Raw genomic sequence first — 23912 nt, 5'->3', positions numbered from 1 at the left:
AACCCTAAGTTATTTTTCTTCTAAAATTTTTTGTCTTTTCCAGGTAAGTGTTCTGTATTTTTACATATGAACTTTAAAATTATTTTATCTGGTTTAAAAATTTCAATAGGAATATGTCTTAAAATTCATTACATGTACATGTTACTTTTAGAAAGAGTGACACCTTTTATGGTGTCAGATTATCCGAATACATATTGTTTGTTAATAAATTTTTGTTTTTGAGCTTTGCTTGAGAACTTTATTCTTGTTGTATTGTTTCTATTATTGTGACTGGTATATTCTCACACATCATATCTTTTTCTAGCTAGCTGTTACTAGAAATAAAACTGTTTTCTTATATCCATTTATTTTGCCAAAATAATTAATTCTAAAAAAAAAGTTTTTGGTAGATTCTGTGGTTCTCTGTGTGTATAATCATACCAGCTACATGTAAAATTAATTATCATCTAATGTTTATATTGGTTTTTTATTAAATTATCTAAAACAATTTTAACAGAGTCATCTCTTTGTTCCTGATTTTAATGGAAGGCTCAAGTGTTTCATTGTTGATTATCTTGCAGTATTAATTTTAGAAATTGTCAACTAAATAATTTCCCTTTATTTTTAGTTCATTATGAGGAATGATGGCTAAATTTTATTAACTGCCATTTTTAATCTTGATACAATCAGGGTCACTTAGACTTTTAACAAACTAGATTGAGTTTGACTTCTTTTTTTATTTAAAAAAAAATTTTTTTTAGTTGTAGATGGACATGATACCTTTATTTTATTTCTTTTCACGTGGTGCTGAGGATCGAATCCAGTGCCTCAGATTTGCGAGGCAAGTGCTGTACCACTTAGCCACAACCCCAACTCTAGATTCAGTTTATCTTATTGAGTTTTCTGCCTTCATACTTCTAAGTATACTTGTTTTAAACTTCATAAATTTTTGTTTTTTTTGCATTTTATTTACTTTTGAAGATTAACTGTATGCCTTAATAATTATCTTTCCACCTTTATATTTGCGGAGATTATTTTGTTTTAAGTTTATAAATTTGTAATTAAGAGTTTCTTATTTTGGTAGGTTTTGTCACAATTTGCTCAATTTTAAAAAATAATTATACATAGATACCCCAAGGCCACAATTTTTTAGTGTGCTTTTTTAACTTTGGGATGTTTTTGACATTTTCCAAATGTGAATCTTTGTCTCTTCTCTCTTCTGGTAGCCTGGATTTTCACTGTGTCCTTTAGGAAGTATATTTGTGTTTCATTTAGTGGTTTTTTTTTTTTTTTTTTTTTTTACTTCTTCTCCATCCTATCTACTTTTTTTTTTTCCTTTGAGAAGTTGTAATCCCAAATAATTACTTGTAAAGAAAATAGAAAGATTTTCATAGGTTAAAAAAAAAAAGTCAAAGGATTTTTTTAATGGTAAAACTCCTATAGGTACAGTATTTCAGGCATATTTATGACTGGTTACTTCAGGAGATTCACTGTGAATCTGGTTTTTATTGCCCTTTGTTGGAATTAATAAATTCTAATAACCTTTTTGTAACTACTCTAGGAATTTCAACTTGGGCTTGGTTCTGATAATGCTTGAGAGTGTTGGGGTAATTTATACAAATACGACTGTAATAATCTGCATTTCTTTCCTCCCCTCGACAGTTACATGGGAATTGGTCTTTCTGCTCAAGGTGTGAACATGAATAGACTACCAGGTACACTTGTGATTGAATTGTGGTTTTAATAGTCTTATGGCAAATTATTTTTGGTTAAAAATTTTAAGTAATCAAAACAGTTAATTGATTTTTTTCCCTGTATTTCAAAATCATCTCTTATGCATTCTAATTGGAATCTGAGCAGATTTTAGTAAATTTTAAAGTTCATGTTATTTAGCAAAACTTATTATTTTTGTTATTCATGTTATTTTAGAAAACCATATTGTTTTCCCCCTTATTTGTTTTTTGTATTTTGATATTTTAATCTCTTAAGCAGTTGCTTATATCAGTTATTTTAAATATTTAAGTGTAATTGTTCTGTATGCTACTTATCACAAACTCATCTTCAGTTGTTCAGTATTGTAGGAATATAGGCTAATACTAAAAGTGATTTTAAAAACATCATGTTATGTACCATAAACATACAATTTTTTAAAATTTAAAAACATAATAAACAATTTAAAATTTATAAAAGCGAGCTAAGAAATGTAGGAGTTGAAATGGCGGAACTGTTTATTGACACCTCTTAGCAGAAGAAAATGAAGAAAGTGATTCTGGGATTATTTTGTCTGCTATTCTGTTAAAAAATAATTTTAGGGATTTTTTTTTTAGGTGGGGGGACTAGAAAGCTCAATGGCCAATATAAAACTACACTGGAGAAACAAGCCAGTGCAATTGCCCTCTAATTGTAATGAGATATGTTAACTTTCATTGTACCTTTTTGCTTACAATTATACTTGAAAGAGAATTTTTTTAAAAAATTTCCCTTAGAAGTAATTGATAAAGTAGCCGGGCGCGGTGGCGCACGCCTGTGATCCCAGTGGCTCGGGAGGCTGAGGCAGGAGGATCTTGAGTTCAAAGCCAGCCTCAGCAATGTTGAGGTGCTAAGCAACTCACTGAGACCCTGTCTCTAAATAAAATACTATATAGGGCTGGCAATAATGGCTTAGAGGTTGAGTGTTTCTGAGTTTAATCCCTGTCTTCCCCCATCCCCACCAAAGTAATTGATAAAGTACATGTGCTGATAATGATAAGTTTCTTAATAATTATATAGATCGGTCTGTAGTTCAATATTGTGGAAAGACCACTAGTTTTTTGCATTTGGACCACAGCCTTATAAAGCTTGCAGTGCTTGAATAAGATATAACCTTCTGTTTACATTATACTATTGGCATCTATGCGCATGTGTGTTGTTTCTTCAAAGCAAAGTTCCTCTGGTATATTAGCAAAAGAAATATTCATTAAAAATCATGTCCTGCTGTGGATTTTGCATTTATATTTATTTTTTTCTGGTAGTAGGAGTCCTTTCTGTTTAATACTTGCTTTAGTATTCCATGTTGTGAAATTTATTTTCCTTAATAGTATAAACAGTATCTTAATACAGAAATAATTATTGAGAATTTTAATGTACATTCACAAATGTACTTATAATCTTAGTGAATAAATCCAGTACTGGGAGCCTTTCTTTTCATTATAAATATACTGAACCTTTTTCTCTTTAGGTTGGGATAAACATTCATATGGTTACCATGGGGATGATGGACATTCATTTTGTTCTTCTGGAACCGGACAACCTTATGGACCAACTTTTACAACTGGCGATGTCATTGGCTGTTGTGTTAACCTTATCAACAATACCTGCTTTTACACCAAGAATGGACATAGTTTAGGTACTGAGATAATAATGTGTTGCATGGGAAATAACCAGTTATTGTGATGATTCTACTTTCAGCATGGTAGTCATGTTGTGTAATTCTCCTTTATAGATAGATGCTTCTGGAAATGGTTTCTTTGTTTTTCCATGTGGAAGGTGAGGAAGTAGTGAAGATTTGTATTCTTTGAAGGTTATTTTATATCATAGGAGTCACCACAGAAAGAGTCGCCAGACTAAGATGTTTATTTTATAGAAATTCTAGTAATGCACTTGCCCAGGAATTTTGCTTTAATAAAGTTTTTCTTGACTTTTTATAGTATTATCCAGTTCTCTAGGTAACAGGTGCCACTGTGCAGAAAGGGTTGCCAGTTCTTAGGTTAGTATGGAAAACAGTTATAAAAGGGACAGAAAGCCCAGTGCTTCTAGTAAGTGAAGGACATTGACATACTCAGAGGTCAGACCTGGTGAGACTTGCTAAAGCATGGAGCTCACAAAATGTTTCTGAGGGAGGGAAAGAAGTAAATAGTAAACTTCTAAGAATAAAAGGTAGGTAGTAAGAAATAGTAGGCTGAGGGAAACTTGAAGAGATCTATACATTGATGAAAAATAAGGTTTTCGCTGAATATGCATAGGCTTACTCGCACTTCACGTTTAAAACTGTGGTTATTGCATTCCCTTTTCTTAAAAGTTCCCACCACCCCTTTCTGGTTATAGAAAATATAAAAGAAAACAAGGCTGATCCCTCGCCCCCTTTAAAACAAGGGACTTCACGTTACTTTTACTGTTGGGAAAATCATTGACTAATAGCAAATTACTTCTATTGGAGTAAAGTTAAAGGAAGCAAAAACTAACCTCCGAGACAGGAACTACTTTTGCATATGAATAGTAGTTTAAAAGTTAGACTGCAACTAGTCTGATTACCTTATAATAAATGTTCTTTAATAATGCAAAAGCTGTTTGTGTCATTCATGGTAGAACAATCTAAATATCTGGCTGTGTAGATAACAGTGTCACCTAAATTCTTATATAAAGTTAGGTCTTTCATATTTACATTCAGTTTAACGTTTTTACTTTTGATTATTTTAATTTTGAGGTTCTTGTGTTTTCTAACTTAAAGATTATTTAAGGTCCACAAAAAATGCTTATGTTTTCATCATTACAGTAATGTTAAGGACCCCATGCAGATTATATGTCAGAATTTTTAATTGATAAGTCTTGGTGGTTTTGGCTGCATAAGATATTTAAGATCTTAAACTAAACTGAGAGAAGCCTGCTTTTGGGTGTGGCATATGCCTCAAAAATGGAAAACAAGACTTTTTAGAAAACCACAGTTAATCTTTTTAACACTAACTTTCTAAACTTTCCAGAGAAGAAATTTTATTTTGGGAGATGGGAAGATCACAGGTGATGTGATTTTATTTCTTTTCCTATTAGATTTTCACAAACATTTAAATTGACTCTTTCCATTGAATAAGAAAGCCATTTTTAAAACTTAAGATGCTTCTTAAGAAAAGGGGCACCTAATGCTGGAATTACATTCTAATTGTAAGTAAATTTGAAATGTTTGGTGTTATTCATTCATAAACTTATTTATTAAGTGCATCATCAGTATAACAATGATAATAAGGGTTCTTTAATCACATTTGACTGAGTTTGACGCCTGGCTAATGCTATGTACATTTTGCAAGTTACTTAACATTTCTGTGCCTCAGATATCTAAGTTTGTAAAATTGGGTGTCTGTAATATCTACCACATTAAGGATAGATAAACTGAAATGACACATGAAAAGTTCTTAGATCCTTTCCCTTGCATGGGACATGGTAAGTACTCACTACTGTTACTCTTTGTTTGCCAGGCACTGGGCTAGGTGCCAGGGATGCAGTGATGATATTGGTGAGCAGAAATCATCCCTCTAGAACATGGATTCTCTACAAGCTATGGCTAGAGTACCCTCGGCGTGCTTTAAAAATGAAGATGCATTGGAACGTGGCCACGCCCATTGGTTTCCATGTTGTTTAGGCCTGCTTTCCTGGTACAGAGGCAGAGTTGAGTAGTGGTGATAGGGACCAGTGGCTTGGAAAGCGGAAAATACTGACTGGTTCTTTACAGGAAAGTTTTGCCTACTTCTGGTCTAGATCTCAGCATTTAGAAGATAAAATGCTATTTCGTTCCTATTCCCTCGTACTTCCCAAGGGGGATAATTCCTCCCCAAAAGCTGGTATATCTTTAGTTTCTGTCTCTTGCAAGGTTTTCAGAATAAGGTTTTTTTTTTTTAATATTTTAGTTGTAGTTGGACACAGTATCTTTGTTTCATTTGTTCATTTTTATGTGGTGCTGAGGATCGAACTCAGGACCTTGAGTGTGCTAGGCGAGTGATCTACCACTGAGCCACAACCCCAGCCCCCCCAGAATAAAGTTTTTATTTGTACATATTTGTATATATGTTAATTTAAAAGCACCCCCCCTTAACTTAAGTATCATCAGTCGATCACATTTCAGAAAGCTTGACAAATCAGGAAATTATAATAATAGAAGATTGTTTAAAATTTAAATGTTAACAACTTGCTAAAGTACCTCTTTTTGTGGTCTGAACTATGTAGGTTATGGTAATGTTTGGCAATGTCCAAAAATGTTAATCTGGAATGAATTTCAGATTTTCTACTGGAGTTCTTGGCAAAAAGTAAAAATATCAGTAATTACTGGCAAAACGGATTCTTGCTAAAAAGAGTATAAACTGGACAGTGTTTCACAGTGTTGCGGTGGAGCTAGGGTTCTCATGCGAGGCTTGTGCTCTACCACTGAGCTGCACCTGTAGCCCCTGTTTATTCTAATAAATAGATACCTGAGGAAAATAATTAATCTACATTATAAAAAGTAAAATTAGTGTATAGCCATATTTTGTTAAATATTTTGTTAATTTTGTATTTTTAAAAAGTCTTCTGAAATTTTTCGAATAAATTTTTACAATCGGTTCACGCTTTAAATGGAACTAAATGTAATCAAAATGTTTTGCATGGGATTAAAAAACAAACAAAACTCCAGCTTTGCTTCCTGACAAACCAACATGAATTTACTAGTTTTTAAAAGTAATAAAAATAGGACTTCACTAACTACAAAGCATTTTTTTTTTAACATTTTTTTTTTGCAGGGTGGGTGGGTGGGGGTTACCACTGAGCCACATCCCCAGCCCTATTTTGTATTTTATTTAGAGACAGGGTCTCACTGAGTGGCTTAGCACCTCTGCCTCCCAAGCCACTGGGATTATAGGTATGTGTCACTACATCTGGCCATATTTTTTTATGATATGTGCAGGTTGAATATCCTTTATCTCAAATTCTTGGGAACAAAAATATTTAGATTTCAGATTTTTTTCTTTTTATTTTAGAGTATTTACCTATATATAATGAGATATTCTGGGGATGGGATCCAAGTCCAAATATGAAATTTATCTGTTTTATATATAGCTTTATACACATAGCCTGAAGGGAGTTAATATAATATTTTCAGCCCACATATGTGGACTATAACCCATGACATTATTTCAGGTGTGGAATTTTACCCTTGTAGCATTGTGCTGATACTCAAAATGTTTTGGATTTGGGGCATTTTGAATATTCAAATTAGGAATGCTCAACTTGTAATATTTATATTCAGTGTGTCTTTTAACTTAAGTACAAACAGATCGTTTGTATTTTCTGGTAGAATCACACCGCATCATTGAATCTCAGTAATTTAACCAAATGCCCGTATCTTTTAGATGGTAATCAAGCAAGACTATAGATGTGCTCGTGCAGTTTTGTTTGTTTTAATGTATGTTTAGACTGAAAGACTTGAAATGAACTGAGTGACACCTCCCACTCTTGTTAGTCTAGAACTTAAATCTTTCAAATACATCAGTGAGGTATTACAGAGGTACTTGGTTTATTACCTTATTTTCAGCTAATATATTTGAACACTTGAAAATAGATTATTGTCTCTTTGGGTGCCACTGCCATTGCTCAAGTTGTGTTTGGAACCTGGTTGTGTTGAAATGACTGTCAGGGATGCATTCAAGAGCAACTCTTAAAACCTTGTAAACCATGCGGAAGTATTTATTTTTTAAAAAAGTATTCAAGAATATGCTTTCATATAAGTCCTTTTTATTTTTGTGGTGGTTGGTTGTTCATTTGTTTGGTTTTTTTGGGTACTGGGGATAGAATTTAGGGGTGCTTTACTACTGAGTTACACGCAGTCCTTTATTATGAGACCAGGCTTCTTTAAGTTGCTCAGGCCAGCCTTGAACTTGTGATCCTTCTGCCTCAGCCTCCCACGTCACTGGGATCACAGGTGTGTTCCTGGCCAAAACGTTTTTTAAAAGACACAAGCATCATACTTTCCTTTTGTTTGCCTTTTCTAACAGAAAATCTCTCTTTTTCCTTCCACCTACAGTTATTTAAAGATAAGTCTAGATGGAGATTCAGTGATAGGACTAGATCACACAGCATGGGGATTAAAAAAATCAAGTGTGATCACTTTGCCACCACTTTTCATATATTACTCCTAATGTAATTTGGAAGATATATCCAAGACCATTAAAAAAAAGTTGAATATAGCCAGGCATGGTGGCACATGCCTGTAACACCAGCGAGGATCGTGAGTTCAAAGCCAGCCTCAGCAAAAGTGAGGCACTAAGCAACTCAGTGAAACCCTGTCTCTAAATTAAATTCAAAAAAGGGGTGGGGATGTGGCTCAGTGGTTAAGTGTCCCTGAGTTTAAAAAAAAGAAAGAAAAATCTGAAGGCAATGGCAACATCCCAGATTAAAATTTGTGTGCAACCCGTAAGGCCAGTGGTCTTAAGTGGGACAGCCTCTACCTGTACTCACATCAGTGAAACTGAGAAAAAGTAGTACTGCTGTTTTATATGTAGGCTTTAAAACTTTTGCCTTTCTCCCTTTGCCATTTTCTTCCTTCTTTTTATTTAGAAATTTAGCTTATCAGTATAATTTGTCTGTGAAAAACAACTTCTAATGCTACCTTTTCTTTCTTTCTTTTTTTTTTTTTTTAGGTATTGCTTTCACTGACCTGCCGGTAAGTTGTAATTTTTTAAAAAACAGTTTTGTGTTTTCAGTTAAGGAAACTAGAATGATGTGTGTTTAAAACACAGGCTTATGCTATTAAGTTTATATGGAATAGAGAGCCTTTCTGTAGTCACTCTGGGTGTGGACCTTCAGACATTAAGCCCCAAATTGCAGTGGATTTTGTTGCACAAAGGAAAATAAATCATAAATTTAAAAAAATGAATATACTTTTCATATTTTGTCTCAGGGATTGAACTCAGGACCTCATAATTGGTAAGCATGTGCTTTACCCCAAGCTACGCCTCCAGCCCTAAAATATGCTTTTTATTGTCATTGGGTTTCTTTGGACTCTTCAGTAAAGGAAGCTGGACAACACTTGCAGTTATTTATTTGTCCATGGTTTATGGAAGCCTGCCACATGTCACATCCTGTGCTTAGAATACCATCATTTGGAAAAATCGGTAGCAAATTTTCTTTGGAGTTTATAGTATTTGAGCTGGGGGAAGTTAGAGAATAAATAGTACATGAAAAAAGTGAATGATGACACATTTTTAAAGATTTTAAGTATGTGAAAGGAAAAACTAGAACACGGAGTGCCAAAGGCAGGACACGGAATTGTCCAAGCTGCTCACCTTTGCTCAAAGTGGCCTCAGTGCTGGGGTTGGCACCCAGACTTACACATGCTAGACAGGTCTCCACCACTGAGCTCCACTCCCAGTGTGAGCAGGGGTTGAGGGAGTGAGGGAGGGGGCCAAATGCATCTGCAGAGAGGAAAGTGAGGAAAAGGTGCCCAGGCCAGGAACATGCCTGGAGTGCTTGCAGAGGGGCAGGAAGTGTGGCGGAGAGGAGTGGGGAAGGCACAGGCATGCGTAAGAGAAAATGAGACAGGGCATCTGACCTTGTGGCCCTGAAAGACTGAGGTATTTTTCTCTGAGATGCGGAAGCACTACAGAATTTTAGTTGTGATGATGTGACTTCATGTGTTAAAGGATCAATCTGATGCGGGGGTTGAAAAATTAACTACAGGAGATGGTAATGGCAGAACCTTGATGAGCCCGTGAGAGATATTCAATGAGGGATGATGGTGTCTGTCATTCTGTCTGTCTTATTTGCCATATATTAGACATGTCAGTTGTAATATACAAGTAGATGTTAGGGGAAAAACAATAAATTATGGCACACGCTTTCTTATCACTGAGTGTTAGGGATGTGGCTTTGTGGTAGAGTGCTGGGGATCCAACCTAAGGGCTTGTGCATGCTAGATGAGGTGTCCACCACTGAGCTACACCCCAATTCCTGTTTTTGTTTTTTAAGAAACAGGGTCTCCCCATGTTGCCAGGCTGCCCCCCAAACTCCTAGGCTTAAGAGATCATCTTGCCTTAGACTCCCAAGTCATTGGGACTACAGTTATATACAAGTGTGCCTGGCTAAGGTGGAGCAAATTTTGAGAGGAATGAACAGGAATTCTGCTTATCTGTGCTGACGATGAAAATGTGGTAGTCATTGGCATTTAAATGTTATTTAAAGTCATACATCTGGTTGAGATCAACGAGTGTGTGTGTGTAGGCACAGAAGAGAAGGGGACAGATGGCTGAATTCTGGGGTATTCTCCCTTTGGGGTCAATGGAGGAAGCCAGCAAGAGAAAATGAGAAGAAGCAATCTGTGAGGCAAGCAAGAAAACAAGAATTGATGCTGAAAGCCAAGTGAAGAAATATAAGTGAGAAGGAGTGATCAGTGGCACAGTTGTGAGTGACACATCATTACAAGGACGAGGATTCACGTTTGTGTTAGCAGAGGGTGGAGAAATCATGATTGGAAGGGATTTAAAATAGGAAGAGAGAAGTTAGACTGGATACCTTTGGAGGATGTTGGCTGTGATAGGAAGTAAAGAAAGCAGGGTGATGGAAATGGGGTCAGTAGAAACAAACTGTTTTTTTTTTTTTAAAGAGAGAGTGGGAGAGGGGGAGAGAGAGAGAGAATTTTTTTAATATTTATTTTTTAGTTCTCGGCAGACACAACATCTTTGTTTGTATGTGGTGCTGAGGATCAAACCCGGGCCGCACGCATGCCAGGCGAACGCGCTACCGCTTGAGCCACATCCCTAGCCCAAACTGTTATATTTTGTGGGATATTTTTTTCTTTTAAATAATGCTCTAGCAAGCAGAAGTATTGTTGTATATAGAAAGGAAAAGTGCTATTATGATCATTTTCTTGAGGAGGCAAGTGGATATATGGAGGGGATTGGCTTTTGAGTAGAGAATTTACAGTTGATAGGCAGGTGGTGGAGTGTGCAGTTGCAGACTCTAGTAAGTGGGTTGATGGGGTCCTTACCTGTTTGTTGCAGAGACCTTAGAAGACACTAAGATTCACTTGGTCGAAGTTGGTGGAAAGGCTTAGATGCTATTTTTTCTATCCTTTGTGGCACTAAGTATGTACAACTAACTTGATAGATAGACTGTGTTGTGGTTATCTTGTTCTTTGTTGGTGGATAGAGTAGTGATCGTTTGGAAAAGGCTTAGTTGGTTGTAAATATGTTGACTTTTTGTGCAGGCTTCTAATTATTTTGTGGCCTGCTTTTGAAGCACCAGTTATGTTTTGCCTTGTCTAGGGAGAACCATTGGTGATATGCAGCTTTGTTTTTGTAAAAGTAGGTAGTGTGGTTATTGTGGTTGTTGTAGATTTCTTCTGTTTCTAGAATTTTTTCATTTTTAGGACTGTGAAATCTGGGACTTCTGCATGTTGCATTTCACCTTTCTACTTGAAGAAAAAAGGAAAAGTTAGTCTTCCCCTAAAAAGAATCACCAAGCAAGTGTTGGCATGCTCTCTGCCTGTGGTTTCTCTCTAACTAGTTGCAGCACTGAATTGTGTAAGATTATATTTGCAGAAAAACGAATTTACCTAGGCTATGTTGCACTGATCGTGGATCATAGTGTGTTTATACAGCTCTGAAAACCTTAGATCTTTTTGAAAATAGCTTTTCTTCCTTAGCTACCTCTCCAGCTTGAGAAATTTTCTTGACTACAAATTGATAAGTTCAATTTGAGATTAATTGTATATTCCTTTTATTATGGTAGCTATTCTCATTTAAAATGGTGCTGCTTTCTAGTTCTGGAGGCTGGCTTGAAATCTACTGTTCTACAAATAAATTATTTGCTTTTATTTTCATTAAGAAATATTTTAAATGTAATGGAATAAAACTCCTGTTAAATAGGAATTTTATTAATGTACACTTATTTTTCGAATAATTTCTAAATTTGAAAATATTGTTACTGTCTGTATTTCACATGAAATAACTTTTCAACCAAGTGAATCTTAGTGTCTTGTTACTAAAATCTCTGCAACAAAAAGTTAAGGACCACATCAAGCCACTGCTAGAATCTGCAACTGCACACTCCACCACCTGCCTATCAACTGTAAATTTTCTACTCAAAAACCAATCCCCTCCACATACACACTTGTCTCCTCAAGAATATGAATGTAATAGTACTTTTCCTTCCTATATACAATAACACTTCTGCTTACTAGAGCATTATTTATCAGCAAATATTTTACTAAATATAACTTAAAAGTTATATTTTAAAAATCTCTTTTCATAAGAGTTAAACTATTATTTTGTCTATAATTTTTTATATTAGGAAAAAGGCCCATTGTTTTATGTGCATTATAATCTAGATTCTTACTACCACATAGATGAACCTGGAAAACATGCTACTGAAAAGACATCAGAACAAAAGACCACATACTGTGTAATTCTGTTCATACAGAAAGTTCAGAATAAGCAAATGCATAAAGTTAGATTGGCGGCTACCAGGGGGTTGGGAGGTGGGGTGATGGGGGCCGGTTGCTAATGGGCACAGCTTTTTCTTTTGAAGTGATAGAAATATAAAACCAGATAGTGATGATTGCGCAATTCTGTGAATTTACTAAAAACCACTGACTTGTATGACAAGTTCTATGGCCTTGATCCTTTTACCTAAATTCTTCACTTTTAAGGTTTAGTAAGTGGCCTAAAAATTATCCTTACTGGCTTAGGCCTATGGTTCATACTTTCTATCCCAGGTACTTGGGATGCTGAATGAAGCAAGAGGATCACTTGAGCCTAGGAATCCCTGTCAGCAAGGAAAGCCGTCCATAATCCCAGCCTCTTTATCTGTGGCCGATGTTTTAACTTGAGTATATATCCTTCTAGACCTTTCTAAATAAGTATAAGACTGTATGCCTGTTACTAACATGTTTACAAGAAAGGTGGGGTCACAGTACACACACCATTATATAGCTTGCTTTCTTCCTTTAGTAATATGTATTGGGTATTTTTTTATTCTGGTCGTTTTGTCTGTTTCACAGTATTTTCTGTTTTGGATATACTACCACAGTTCTTCAATTTGGATTTTTTTTTTTTTTCATGTTTTAACATTTCTAAAATGGGAATGCATTTCAGAACCTATATCCCATCAGTTTAATTTGTAGTGTTATTTTCTAGGCATAAAATAATAGTATATCTTATTGGAATCTGAGATTGGATGAATGTGGTGTGTATGAGTATCATCTATATATCTATGAATCTTTTTTGAATTTTTTTTTAAAGAGAGAATTTCAGTATTTATTTCAAAATTCTTTATTATACTATGTCAGTGTACTTTTTTTGAAACAATTGTTATTATTTTCTTTAGTTTTTTTTTAATACACAACAGTAGTGTATTTGACACATTATACACACATGCATTATAATGTATTCTAATTAGGATCCCATTCTTGTGGTTGAACATTATGTGGATTTACCCTGCTCATGTATTAATATATGAACATAGGAAAGTTGTATCTCATTCATTCTACTGGTTTTCCTATTCCCGTTCCTTCTCCCTTCCCTTCATTCCCCTTTGTCTAATCCACTGAACCTCTGTCTCCCTCTCGTTGTGTTAGCATCCGTATATCAGAGAACAGTCAAAGCCTTTGGCATTTTGGGATTGGCCTGTTTAGCATGATAGTCTTCAGATCCGTCCATTCACTGGCTAAAGTCATAAGGCATTGTTTTTCTATGGCTAATATTCCAAAAGGGTGCCGACTATGGGGGCAGGGCTTCACCCTTCCCTGAGCTGACCCAGGCACCAGCCCCATGCCACCTTCCCCTGGTCCTTGCCCACCAACTAGGCTGGAGTGAGAGGCGACCACCCGCTCTGTGGAGTCACAGGACACAGAGATGGGAAGCAGCTTGGCTAGGGTCCCACAGTATACCAGCATGAGCCTCCTACTTCTCAGCCTGTGACCTCGCTGCCACAGAACTTCCTGGCTTAGGCCCCAGGACAGCCGGAGTCTCAGCCAAGTCCACACAAGTGGGCCAGGTCGGGCTAGGAGGCTGCCGGGGCACCCGTCGTGCCAGAGCATCAGCAGACATACTTCCAGGTGTGAGGTGCTGAAACCACCTCCTCTCTGCCTGCTGTGCCCCACTCCTGACCTCTCTGCTCTCGCCCCGGCTCCCCCAGCAGAGCCCCCCGGGTGCCCAGAGGAAGACTCAGGCCAGGTTTGAGCCGCAGTCCTGCCCGCGCCCCACTCACCATCCACCACAAATTGGCCGTCATGTTGTAGCAGAACTGCCTGCCACTTGACCATGCTCTCCCCTGGCTTGCTGGCCACTGGGGGCCAGCACCTCCATGCTGGGTGGGCGGTGGGCTGCCCTGTCGCCTTATTCAGACAGAGTTGCAGGGTGTGCAGGCCTCCAGGCACCCAGGGTGGGCACTGCTTCCATGGTGCCTCACAGGAGGCTGGAGGAGAGAGCCGGGGGCCCAGGAGGGGAGAGGCAGGTCAGGCGCTGGGCCCAGGCTGCTCCACCAAGTGGCCACCCACAGCTCCAGGAGGCAGTGCAGGTGGAGTGTGCATTAACATTTCTGTGTATGGTGGAGGGGGGCTCATTTTCTCAGCACACATTAACTTTATTGGATATTCTCAGTCTTTTGAACCTGATATACAAAAGAATCTGCATATTTGAATTTGCATTGTGAAAAGCTGAGGTTGTGTCTCTTTGTATGTTTATTGTCACTTTGTCTTTCTCCTGCAAGTTGTGTACGTTTTTGTTGTGATTCTTCAGACCTCCAACTAGTCATCTTTGTCTTCAGTATTGACTAGAATTGCCTTTCACTTTACTGATGTCTTCATTGTCTTTGGCTTTCTATATTTTTGCTTTAAAAGTATCTTATAATTCTGTAATGGGGTTAATGGGATATATACTGTGTTAAAAGTATGGAGACATGAATTTTTTCCCTTTATGTAGTAAAATTAATAAACTCTTTGCTTTTGGATTGTACCTGTAAGCTCTCTAGGTCTTAGTTTTCTCATTGCTGAAATAAGATAGTACTAAATATCTCACCTACTTTTGGCTCAGAAATCTTTGAATGTATTTCTAATGATTTTGAAGAATAAATGCATTCGAATGTTTTCCTTTATCATTCTTTTTCATAAAACAGTGGGACTTTATATTTTTTAACACAGTATTTGTTTTGTCTCCGACTGGTTGTTGAGCAGTTGTTTTTAAACACACCCTCTTAGTTCTCTGCTTTGAAATTTTTTAAAATGTTGCATTCACACTCCGATTATCTCATTTTATATTGAAAAAGTAAAGCAAAGAAATAAAATACAGAGAATAGAGATGATGTAGGGTTTGAAGTTACTAGAATATAAATTGAGCTTGCATTTGGTGTCAGATAAAGCTGTGTTGTAATTCCATCTCTGCCACTTGTTAGCAGAATAACCATTATTTAACTCCAAGTCTCAATTTTCCTTTCTTAATAGTGGATTATTACAGTGGTTAGACTATGTGATTTCATAAACACTGCAGTCATACATTCTCCTTTCAGATGTAGCAGCTAATTGATGATAAAGCCAAAAAGATTCGTGTAATTTGTGCATAGTTGAAGCTACCACCTTTACACTTGATTGTTTAGCCTTGGAATCTTGGCACATATCTGAATTTGTTTTTGAGTTTGAATATTCAGATATATTCTTTCCTCCCTTGAAAAGTGTACATTTGAATTTTCCTATAAAAAATTCCCCACTCTTTTGCTTATAGTTAAGTTCTTATCACCTTCCCTTTGTGAAGGGAGACCTCCCAAATGTATAGGCTAATGAAAGTAGTAAATTTAAAGTCGTTTATGACTGGCTGTGGTAGTACTTTTAAGGGAACTAGTTTAAATATGCAATTCCTAGGAATGTTTCTTATATAAAAGCTGAGATAAACCTGTAAGTAATGTGTATTTTAATCTCTGTAATTACTACATAACATAGTCTCTAAAGAACAAGAATGGCATCTTCATACAGACACATTGTCACATGGTATAATATAGCATGGTTCCTCAATAAATAAAGATTCATATTTTGTTGTATTTTCCTTGATGATTAGATTGCAGGAAGTGATATATTTTCATCTAATACATAATGTATTTTACATTTGTTTTTCTCTGCCAATATTTTGATTGGAACTTTTAAATATTCATGAATAAATTTGTGGTTCTGTTCTTTGAAAGAATTAAAAGAATGTTTTTAATATAAACTAGATAGAATTTTAATAAAATATATTGTTTTACAGCCAAATTTGTATCCTACTGTGGGGCTTCAGACACCAGGAGAAGTGGTTGATGCCAATTTTGGGCAACATCCTTTTGTGTTTGATATAGAAGACTACATGCGAGAATGGAGAACCAAAATACAGGCACAGATAGACCGGTTCCCTATTGGAGATCGAGAAGGAGAATGGCAGACCATGATACAGAAGTAAGAGGGAAGAGCTTGGGAATTATGATTCATAAGATATTTGTTCTTTAGGTATTCATGAAAGCTTTTAAATCTATTAATTTAAACTCTGATTGTACTAATATATTATTGATTACATTTTGATGGCTCAAAAAGTGATTTTTATTTCACCTATTTTAACAAAGTTAAAGATAATGTTGATTTAACTACATAACCAGAATGATGTTTCACTTTGGGTTAATTTGATGGAGGAAGTAAAGTGACAGAGGTCCCATAGGCTAGCCTATGGATTATTAATTTATTTGTTAACCATAATAACAAATCCTTAGTGACTTCTATGGGTTATATAATTCAACTTTGAATAATGTTGATGTAAAAGCTAAATTCAGAGGGATAATTAAGATTTCATAATTCAGCATCTTTGGTTTTTAGACATGAACTTCTGTTTGTTCACATTTACATGAAGAAAAGAATTCTTTGCTTTTTCTAACCATCAAAGTGTATTGGAAACCAGGTGTGGCTGGAGGCTCAGGCAGGAGCATTGTAAGGTTAAGGCCAGCCTCAGCAACTTAGCAAGACCCTGTCACAAAATAAAAGTAAAAGAGGGCTAGGGATGTAGCTCAGTGGTAGAATACCACTGGTTCAATCCCCATTAAAGTGCTCATGCGTATGTGTGCGCGCCACACACACACACACACACACATACACACACACTCTCTCTCACTCTCACTGTATTGGAATACATATATGATATGTACATTTTGTTTCAGAATTTGGCTTAAGTTTTCCAGTGTTTGGTGTACTCTGTAAAAGTAATACCCACTATTTTTGGTTACTAGAATCCCTTTTGCTAAATATTTGTTATTTAGCATTTAGATTCATGGAAATTGTAATTGTTCCTATACCAAATAGAAAAATCTAACCCAAAAGCCTCTATCTAAAGGATTTTTTAGAAAATAGTACTAAGTAATTTTAAAGCTTACTTGTATAAACTATTATTAAATATAGGTATAGTGAATGAAGGCCAAGGAGTAGTGACTATGGAGTTAGGATTCTCAAAAAGTGAATACATTAATCAGAACTCATTAGTAATAATGGTGGAGGATAACCAACAGCAGAGCACAAATAATTGTCAAATTACAACTATGTAGAAATGGAATTATACAAATATTTGCCAAAGGTTCCCAGCCTATTTATTATAGAAGTTAGCATAAAAATAAAATTCCTACAACAGTTAACTTTTAGACTTTACTTTTGCCAAAGAGCTAGAGATGACTCAGGTGCACTTGACCACTGAGCCATAGCCCCAGCCCTTTATATATATTATTTTTTTTAAACTTGGCTTTACATTTTTATTCTTCTGGAAAATAGAAAGAAATCAACACTCTAATGTGTGACACTGGTTGAATAAGTAATGCTTCAAACCACCTAAATAAGTTATTACAAAGGAGAAAACAGCTTTTAGGACTAGCAAGACTAGCAAGCACCCAGCATAGGGATTTACATGTATGAAGTGCTAAATTCATATTTGTTGAATTTAACTGATAGATTAAATTGATCTAGTTGTTTTATATTTTATTTAGAGACAGGGTCTCACTGAGTTGCTTAGCACCCTGCTTTTGCTGAGGCTGGCTTTGAACTCATGATCCTCCTGTCTCAGTCTCCCCAGACACTGTGATTACAGGTGTGCGCCACTGTGCCCGGCTGTTTGTTTGTTTTTGTACTGGGAATTTAATCCAGAGGCGCTTTACCACTGAGCTATATCCCCAGCCATTTTGAGACAGGCTCTTGCTAAGTTGCTGAGGCTGGCCTTGAGCGTGGGATTCTCCTGCCTCATTTTCCCAAGTAGCTGGTGTGTGCCCCATGCCCAGCTGAGTGTCATTAGTATTAAATGGTAGCTCTTAAAGATTGAAATAGTAGAAAATGAAAAGTTACATAACCTTTTTATTTATTACTTATTTATTTACTCATTCATTCATTCATTGATTCATTTATGCATGCAGAGGATTGAAACCAAGGGTACTTAACCACTGAGCCACATCCTCAGACCTTTTGAATATTGTATTTAGAGACAGGTCTCACTAAGTTGCTTGGGGCCTTGATAAGTTGCTGAGGCTGGCTTTGAACTTGTGAACCTCCTGCCTCGGCCTCCCAGCCTGCTGGGATTAGAGGCGTGCACCACCACACCTGGCATAACCATTAAATTTAAAAGCCATCTTCATCAAATAATCTAGGCCAAGAAAATAACAAACCTTCAAATACCATCGTCTCACAAAATTCATTCTAATTGTGTCCTTTTGGGTTGCTTTTAGCATTCTTAAATTTAAAACTCTAATAAAATTCTTTGGGTTTTTTTTTTGCGGGGGGGAGGCAGTGATTGGGACACATGATGATGAGTCTGAAAGCAAGCTTCTGTCCTAGAGCTATTATCATGTGTGTTACGGAACCTGAACACTAGTGTCTTTGTCCAGCACAGTTGAAAGGACAGCCAGCCCTGAGGCAGAATCCCATAGTCACCATGATCTGGAGCCAGGATGGATTGCAACATTATTCCTCTAAAAGTGGTTGCCACTGAGTATCATGCAGGATAGTAGTAGAGGAAACATTATGTGCCTTAATCCTTTAACATTATGTGCCTTAAGTCAGTTGCCCTTCCCCAAATTATTATTATATTCATGAAATTGATACCATGAACTCTCAAGAAATCCATTCTAAAAGATTGCATTTTCATTACATTAATCTGAATAACTGAATTAAAGTAAGATGAAAATTTATTCTTAAAAATCTGTCCCCTATCCCTGCTTTTCCGTATTCCAGTGCCCCCCACCAGTTCTCTAACTGGCCCTTAGTAGTTTTCAGGACATACCAGGTTTACCAGTTAAATATGTGGAGATACCACAGTTTGGATTACTGTTGTTGGATTACCAGTGTTTCTAACTACATTTTGTGGGGAGATGTAAGTACATATTTTGACCACTTGGTGGCTTTTAAAATAAACTTTTAAAAAATGAACTTATTATCTTACTAGTATGTCATTTCTTAAGTCATACTTGAGTAATTGATTTCCTGTGTAAAACCATAGTAATTTATATAGATGAGAAGACTGATTTCTCATTGATTAGTAGTACCTTCATAGACTTTCTTCTGGGCTCTCTTTTTCTTGATTTGCCTTAGCATGTCTTCTGTTTGCACCTGTGATCCAGTCTCATTTCACTGGTGAATAAAGACATAGTTGAACTTCAGAACAACAGTTAATCTGTTATTTGCTATTGAGAGTAGTCTCAATATATTGTTTACTGTGATCTTTTTTGGAAATATGCATGACTAGAGTACGATGATATTTTTTTCAACTGACCTTCAAGTTGAGGTTCTCAAAGCCTTAACTCTTTCAAGGAAAGAGATTCATTTTGTAACACCAGAGTAGATGTTGTTGATATAAATTGTAGTATGAAGGATGTATTTTACTAAAAGATGTATGTTTCTTCTTTTTTAAGAATGGTTTCATCTTATTTAGTCCACCATGGGTACTGTGCCACAGCAGAGGCCTTTGCCAGATCTACAGACCAGACGGTTCTAGAAGAATTAGCTTCCATTAAGAATAGACAAAGTAAGGACACTGTCTGTGGTGCATGGCTAACACTTGTTTTCAGATTATAAGCTTGGTTTTTAGAAATTTATGTTTTTGTAGTTAAGAATTTTTCAAATATAATTTGACATGGATGCCTCTATAATTAGTTTTCTTGGACAGTTTTGAAAATTGGCTTTAAAAATTCACATAGGGCTATTTTAGAGTTCTCAACATATAAGGAGATAATTTTGGAGAAATTTTTCTTAATAAATGTCTATAATTTTGAAAAAAAATTCTTTAAGTTTTCAGGAAATACATTTAATAAAAAGCCTTTTTAAAAAATACTTAAAGTAGGCCTGATGAAACAGGTGAAAGAAATTAAAATATTCTTAAATTTAAATTGCTATCTAATTTTAAGATACAATTGATCACAAATATTTATTGCTTAGGTCCTAGTACTGGCCAGGTCTACAGGGCCTATTTTAAGCAGGAGGGGAGGTCAGCCTGATAACTGGCCCACACTTAACCATTCTAAAGCCAGTGCTGTCTTTCATCATGGTAGGCATGACTTGATGGGCAAGATCATGGTGGGTGAAAGCAATCTTTTTATGGATTGTTTTGTATGGGTCACAGTGTTATAATAGTACTGATGACATTGTGTTGTAGCAAATTGTTACACTTGTCTTTCTCACTACTTTAATAAAGCTGTCAGAGATGATCACTTACTCATTTTGTATCCTGAAGCCTAATTTAAAAGTGAATGTTCAGTGATTGTCTGTTAAATTCACATCTTTTCAAAGCCTTATATTCCTTTAAATCCCATAAGGTCCCATAAGACATTTTAAATACAATTTTTTAAAAAATGTAGTCTTCAAAATTTTTCTGTTTGAAACTTCAGTATTATTTAATAGGTATTTTTCTTCTATGCTAGTTTATCAATTTGAAAAATAGTTTTAAAGGTACTTGTTTTTTTTTTAACTTTCTTTTTTTTTTAACGTTTATTTTATTTGTTTTATTTTTATGTGGTGCTGGAGATCAAACCCAGGGCCTCACACATGCCAGGCGAGCGCTCTACCACTGAGCCACAAACCCGGCCCTGTTTTTTGATTTTTTAAAAAACATGTTTGAAAATTTTCTTTGTATTGCTTTTATGGAAACTGATTTTAAAAACAAAATCGAAATTAAAGTTTGTTTGTTTTCTCTTTACCTGAGGATCCACTAAGCTTATGTTTTTACTCTTACAGAACTTACAGTTTTGCTTTCTTTTTCTGAATAGGAATTCAGAAATTGGTGTTAGCAGGAAGAATGGGAGAAGCCATTGAAACAACACAACAGTTATACCCAAGTTTACTTGAAAGAAATCCCAATCTCCTTTTCACATTAAAGTGAGTTTTTAAAATAAGCTTGTTATTTTATATATATATATATATATATATATATATATATATATATATATATATATATTACACATAATATATATTACACATAATATATATTACACATATTTGATATATATGTTATTGTAATGAAAACCATTGTCATGCTAGCAGAGTTTAATTTTTATTTTGCCTTCTTTAAAATATTTGTGGTATAGTAGTTAACAAGTTATGAACACTTTTGGGGGCTTGGGGTGCAGCTCAGTAGTAGAACCCTTGCTGAACTTGTTGTGCAGGTCCCTGGATTCAATCCCTGGCATTCCCACCTCTGCCCACACTTTTGTGTTAAGGACTCTAAGCAGATGGCATTTTTCCTGTGTTTGCTCTTTTATCTGTCTTGTATTACAAATGTGAAAATTTTGTTTAGAAGATGGGTGTCTTATTTTTTCTTCTTGAAAAGTATCTTATAGTAACTCTCCTGGGCATTTTTAAAAATATAAGATTTACTACTTTTACTGATTTTAAAGAATACAGTTCTGTACTTTTAAGTACACTTAAATTTTTGTGCAGTTGTCCCCTACCCCAATCTCTAAAGCTTTTTCATCTTTCTAGATTGAATCTTCGCTCATTAAATGTTAACTTCTCCCATCCTTCCCTCCCCATTTAGGTCCTTCATATAGCATTTGTCTTTTTGACTGGCTTAGTCACTTAGTGTTATGTCCTCGGTTTTTTTTTTTTAAATGTTGTTCAGTTGTCAGTGGATCTTTATTTTATTTATTTATATGTGGTGCTGAGAACCAAACCCAGTGCCTCACACATGCTAGGCAAGTGCTCTACCATTGAGCTACAACCCCAACCCCTGTCCTCAAGGAATTCATCCAAATTTCCTTCCTTTTAAAAGCTGAATAATATTCCATTATATGATATACCCCTTATTATCCATTTGTCTGTTGACTTACACTTGAATTGCTTCCATCTCTCGACTATTATGAATAACTCTGTTGTGAACATAGGTGTATAAATGTCTTGCTTTTACTTCTTTTTGGTATATACCTGGAAGTGGAATTCTGGGTCATCTGGTATTTCTGTGTTTGACACTTTGAAAAACTTCTATATTGTTTTCCTCCCTAGGTGCATCTTTATATTCCCACAAGAAATGCACAAAGTTTTAAATTTCTTTACATCCCCACCAACAATTTTTTGTGTGTGTTTTTTGAATACTAACCACCATAATTTTGAGGTTTTGTTGTTTTATGAATATTTGTTATTTTAAAAAGTCAGAAGTTACTGAACTTACGATTTCAAGTCTTTAAGCCACAGAAATCCTTTGTATGTCAGGTGAGAGTTATTTTGTTTTAAAGTTTAAGTGAGGCTCATTTGGTTAAGAGATTAGGAATGAGACTGAGGGTGAGGAAAGTTGGGGAAAAGGCTATTTATGAAAAGGTTATTTATGAATCTGATGCACATAAAGCCATGCTCACAGGCACTGATTGATTTCCTTCCAAGTACAAATGTTGTTAAAATCATTCTTAGGTTTAGCAGTGGTATCTGTTTTATTTATTATAGCTGCAGATAGACTTTCATTTTCTTAGTTAATCGTTATTAAAGGGGGTAGTGTTATTGTAATGTCTTTTGTGCTGTACTGTGATTTTTGTGGAAAGACCAAACTTACTGATAAATAGAAGCTTTTAAATTATTTTCAGAAATTACTATTACATAAACAGAATGCTATTTGAAGATTCTTGTCTAAATTTTTCTTCTTTCTTTTAGAGTGCGTCAATTTATAGAAATGGTGAATGGTACAGATAGCGAAGTGCGATGTTTGGGAGGCCGAAGTCCAAAATCTCAAGACAGTTACCCTGTTAGTCCTCGACCTTTTAGTAGTCCAAGCATGAGCCCCAGCCATGGAATGAATATCCACAATTTAGCATCAGGCAAAGGAAGTACTGCACATTTTTCTGGTGAGATTCAACATTGAAACTTTCACCCATTTTTTAATAAAATTGAGCCCCCTAAAAATTCTGTAAAAATTTGGAGGTAGATAATATGTAGTTATATATACTTGATCTCCAGGCATTCTGAAAATTGTAGATTCAGATTTGTGTGTTATCCAGTACCAAAAAGTAACAGAAAGAATAGGTGTTTCTGAGAGTAGCTTATTAGTAGGTCTTCATAAACAAATGCCAGCATTCCACATGAGTTGCCACTAAAATCCAACCCTTAAGTAATGAGATGGTAACTGTGTGTTTTAATAAAGTATGGCTTTAAAGGTGATGTGGCTGTAATATCTCATGCCAGAGCTTGTCAAAGCTAGGTTGGCATCTTTCCCTCAGTTTTCCCCAGCCACTGTTGTCAGGTCTGTGTCTGCCCAGGCCATATTCTCCTCTTCCCCTTTCAGCTTGCCAGTCTTCACTCTGTCGTTTTTGGTGTTCTCTTCATTGAAATTCTCTTGTACCTTGGCTTTCGTGACATCTACAGGTTTATGAGTGACCCTTATCATTCTTTATCTCTTTAATTCTATATTTCCCAGCACATTACCTTCCCACTGTACATTTAACTTGTAAAACAAATCAGGTAGTGGTGTTTTTTTTTCATACTGTAGAACCTTTGGATTTTCATACTGTAGCACCTTTGGTTTCGCAATCAGTATGTACTGTTTTTGCATTAATACCTCTCCGTTTGTTGACCTCATCCTGCACAGTGAGAATGATTCCTGTGTCTGTATCCTCAGCCACTACACCTTTTAAATATTACACAGTCACTTTAGACTTGGACAAACTCTGAGCCATGATGTACTCATGTCAAGCGGGGATGATGGGAA

General features: G+C 35.8%; 1 protein-coding gene across 1 annotated transcript in view; it reads left to right on the top strand.

Moving 5' to 3' along the window:
• Ranbp9 (RAN binding protein 9) overlaps positions 1-23912 on the top strand; it is a 91122-nt gene that overhangs the window by 53594 nt on the left and 13616 nt on the right. The window contains exons 3-9 of the mRNA XM_027948092.3: positions 1642-1694; positions 3197-3364; positions 8394-8416; positions 15984-16168; positions 19642-19754; positions 20992-21100; positions 22862-23052. Coding sequence (XP_027803893.2) covers positions 1642-1694; positions 3197-3364; positions 8394-8416; positions 15984-16168; positions 19642-19754; positions 20992-21100; positions 22862-23052 — 842 coding nt within the window. The remainder of the gene's footprint in view (positions 1-1641; positions 1695-3196; positions 3365-8393; positions 8417-15983; positions 16169-19641; positions 19755-20991; positions 21101-22861; positions 23053-23912) is intronic.

The sequence above is a fragment of the Marmota flaviventris genome, chromosome 6 (genome assembly GCF_047511675.1).
Source record: "Marmota flaviventris isolate mMarFla1 chromosome 6, mMarFla1.hap1, whole genome shotgun sequence".
NCBI lineage: Eukaryota > Metazoa > Chordata > Mammalia > Rodentia > Sciuridae > Marmota > Marmota flaviventris.
The sequence above is the reverse complement of the archived record's forward strand: the minus strand, read 5'-3'. Positions and strand labels throughout refer to the sequence as shown.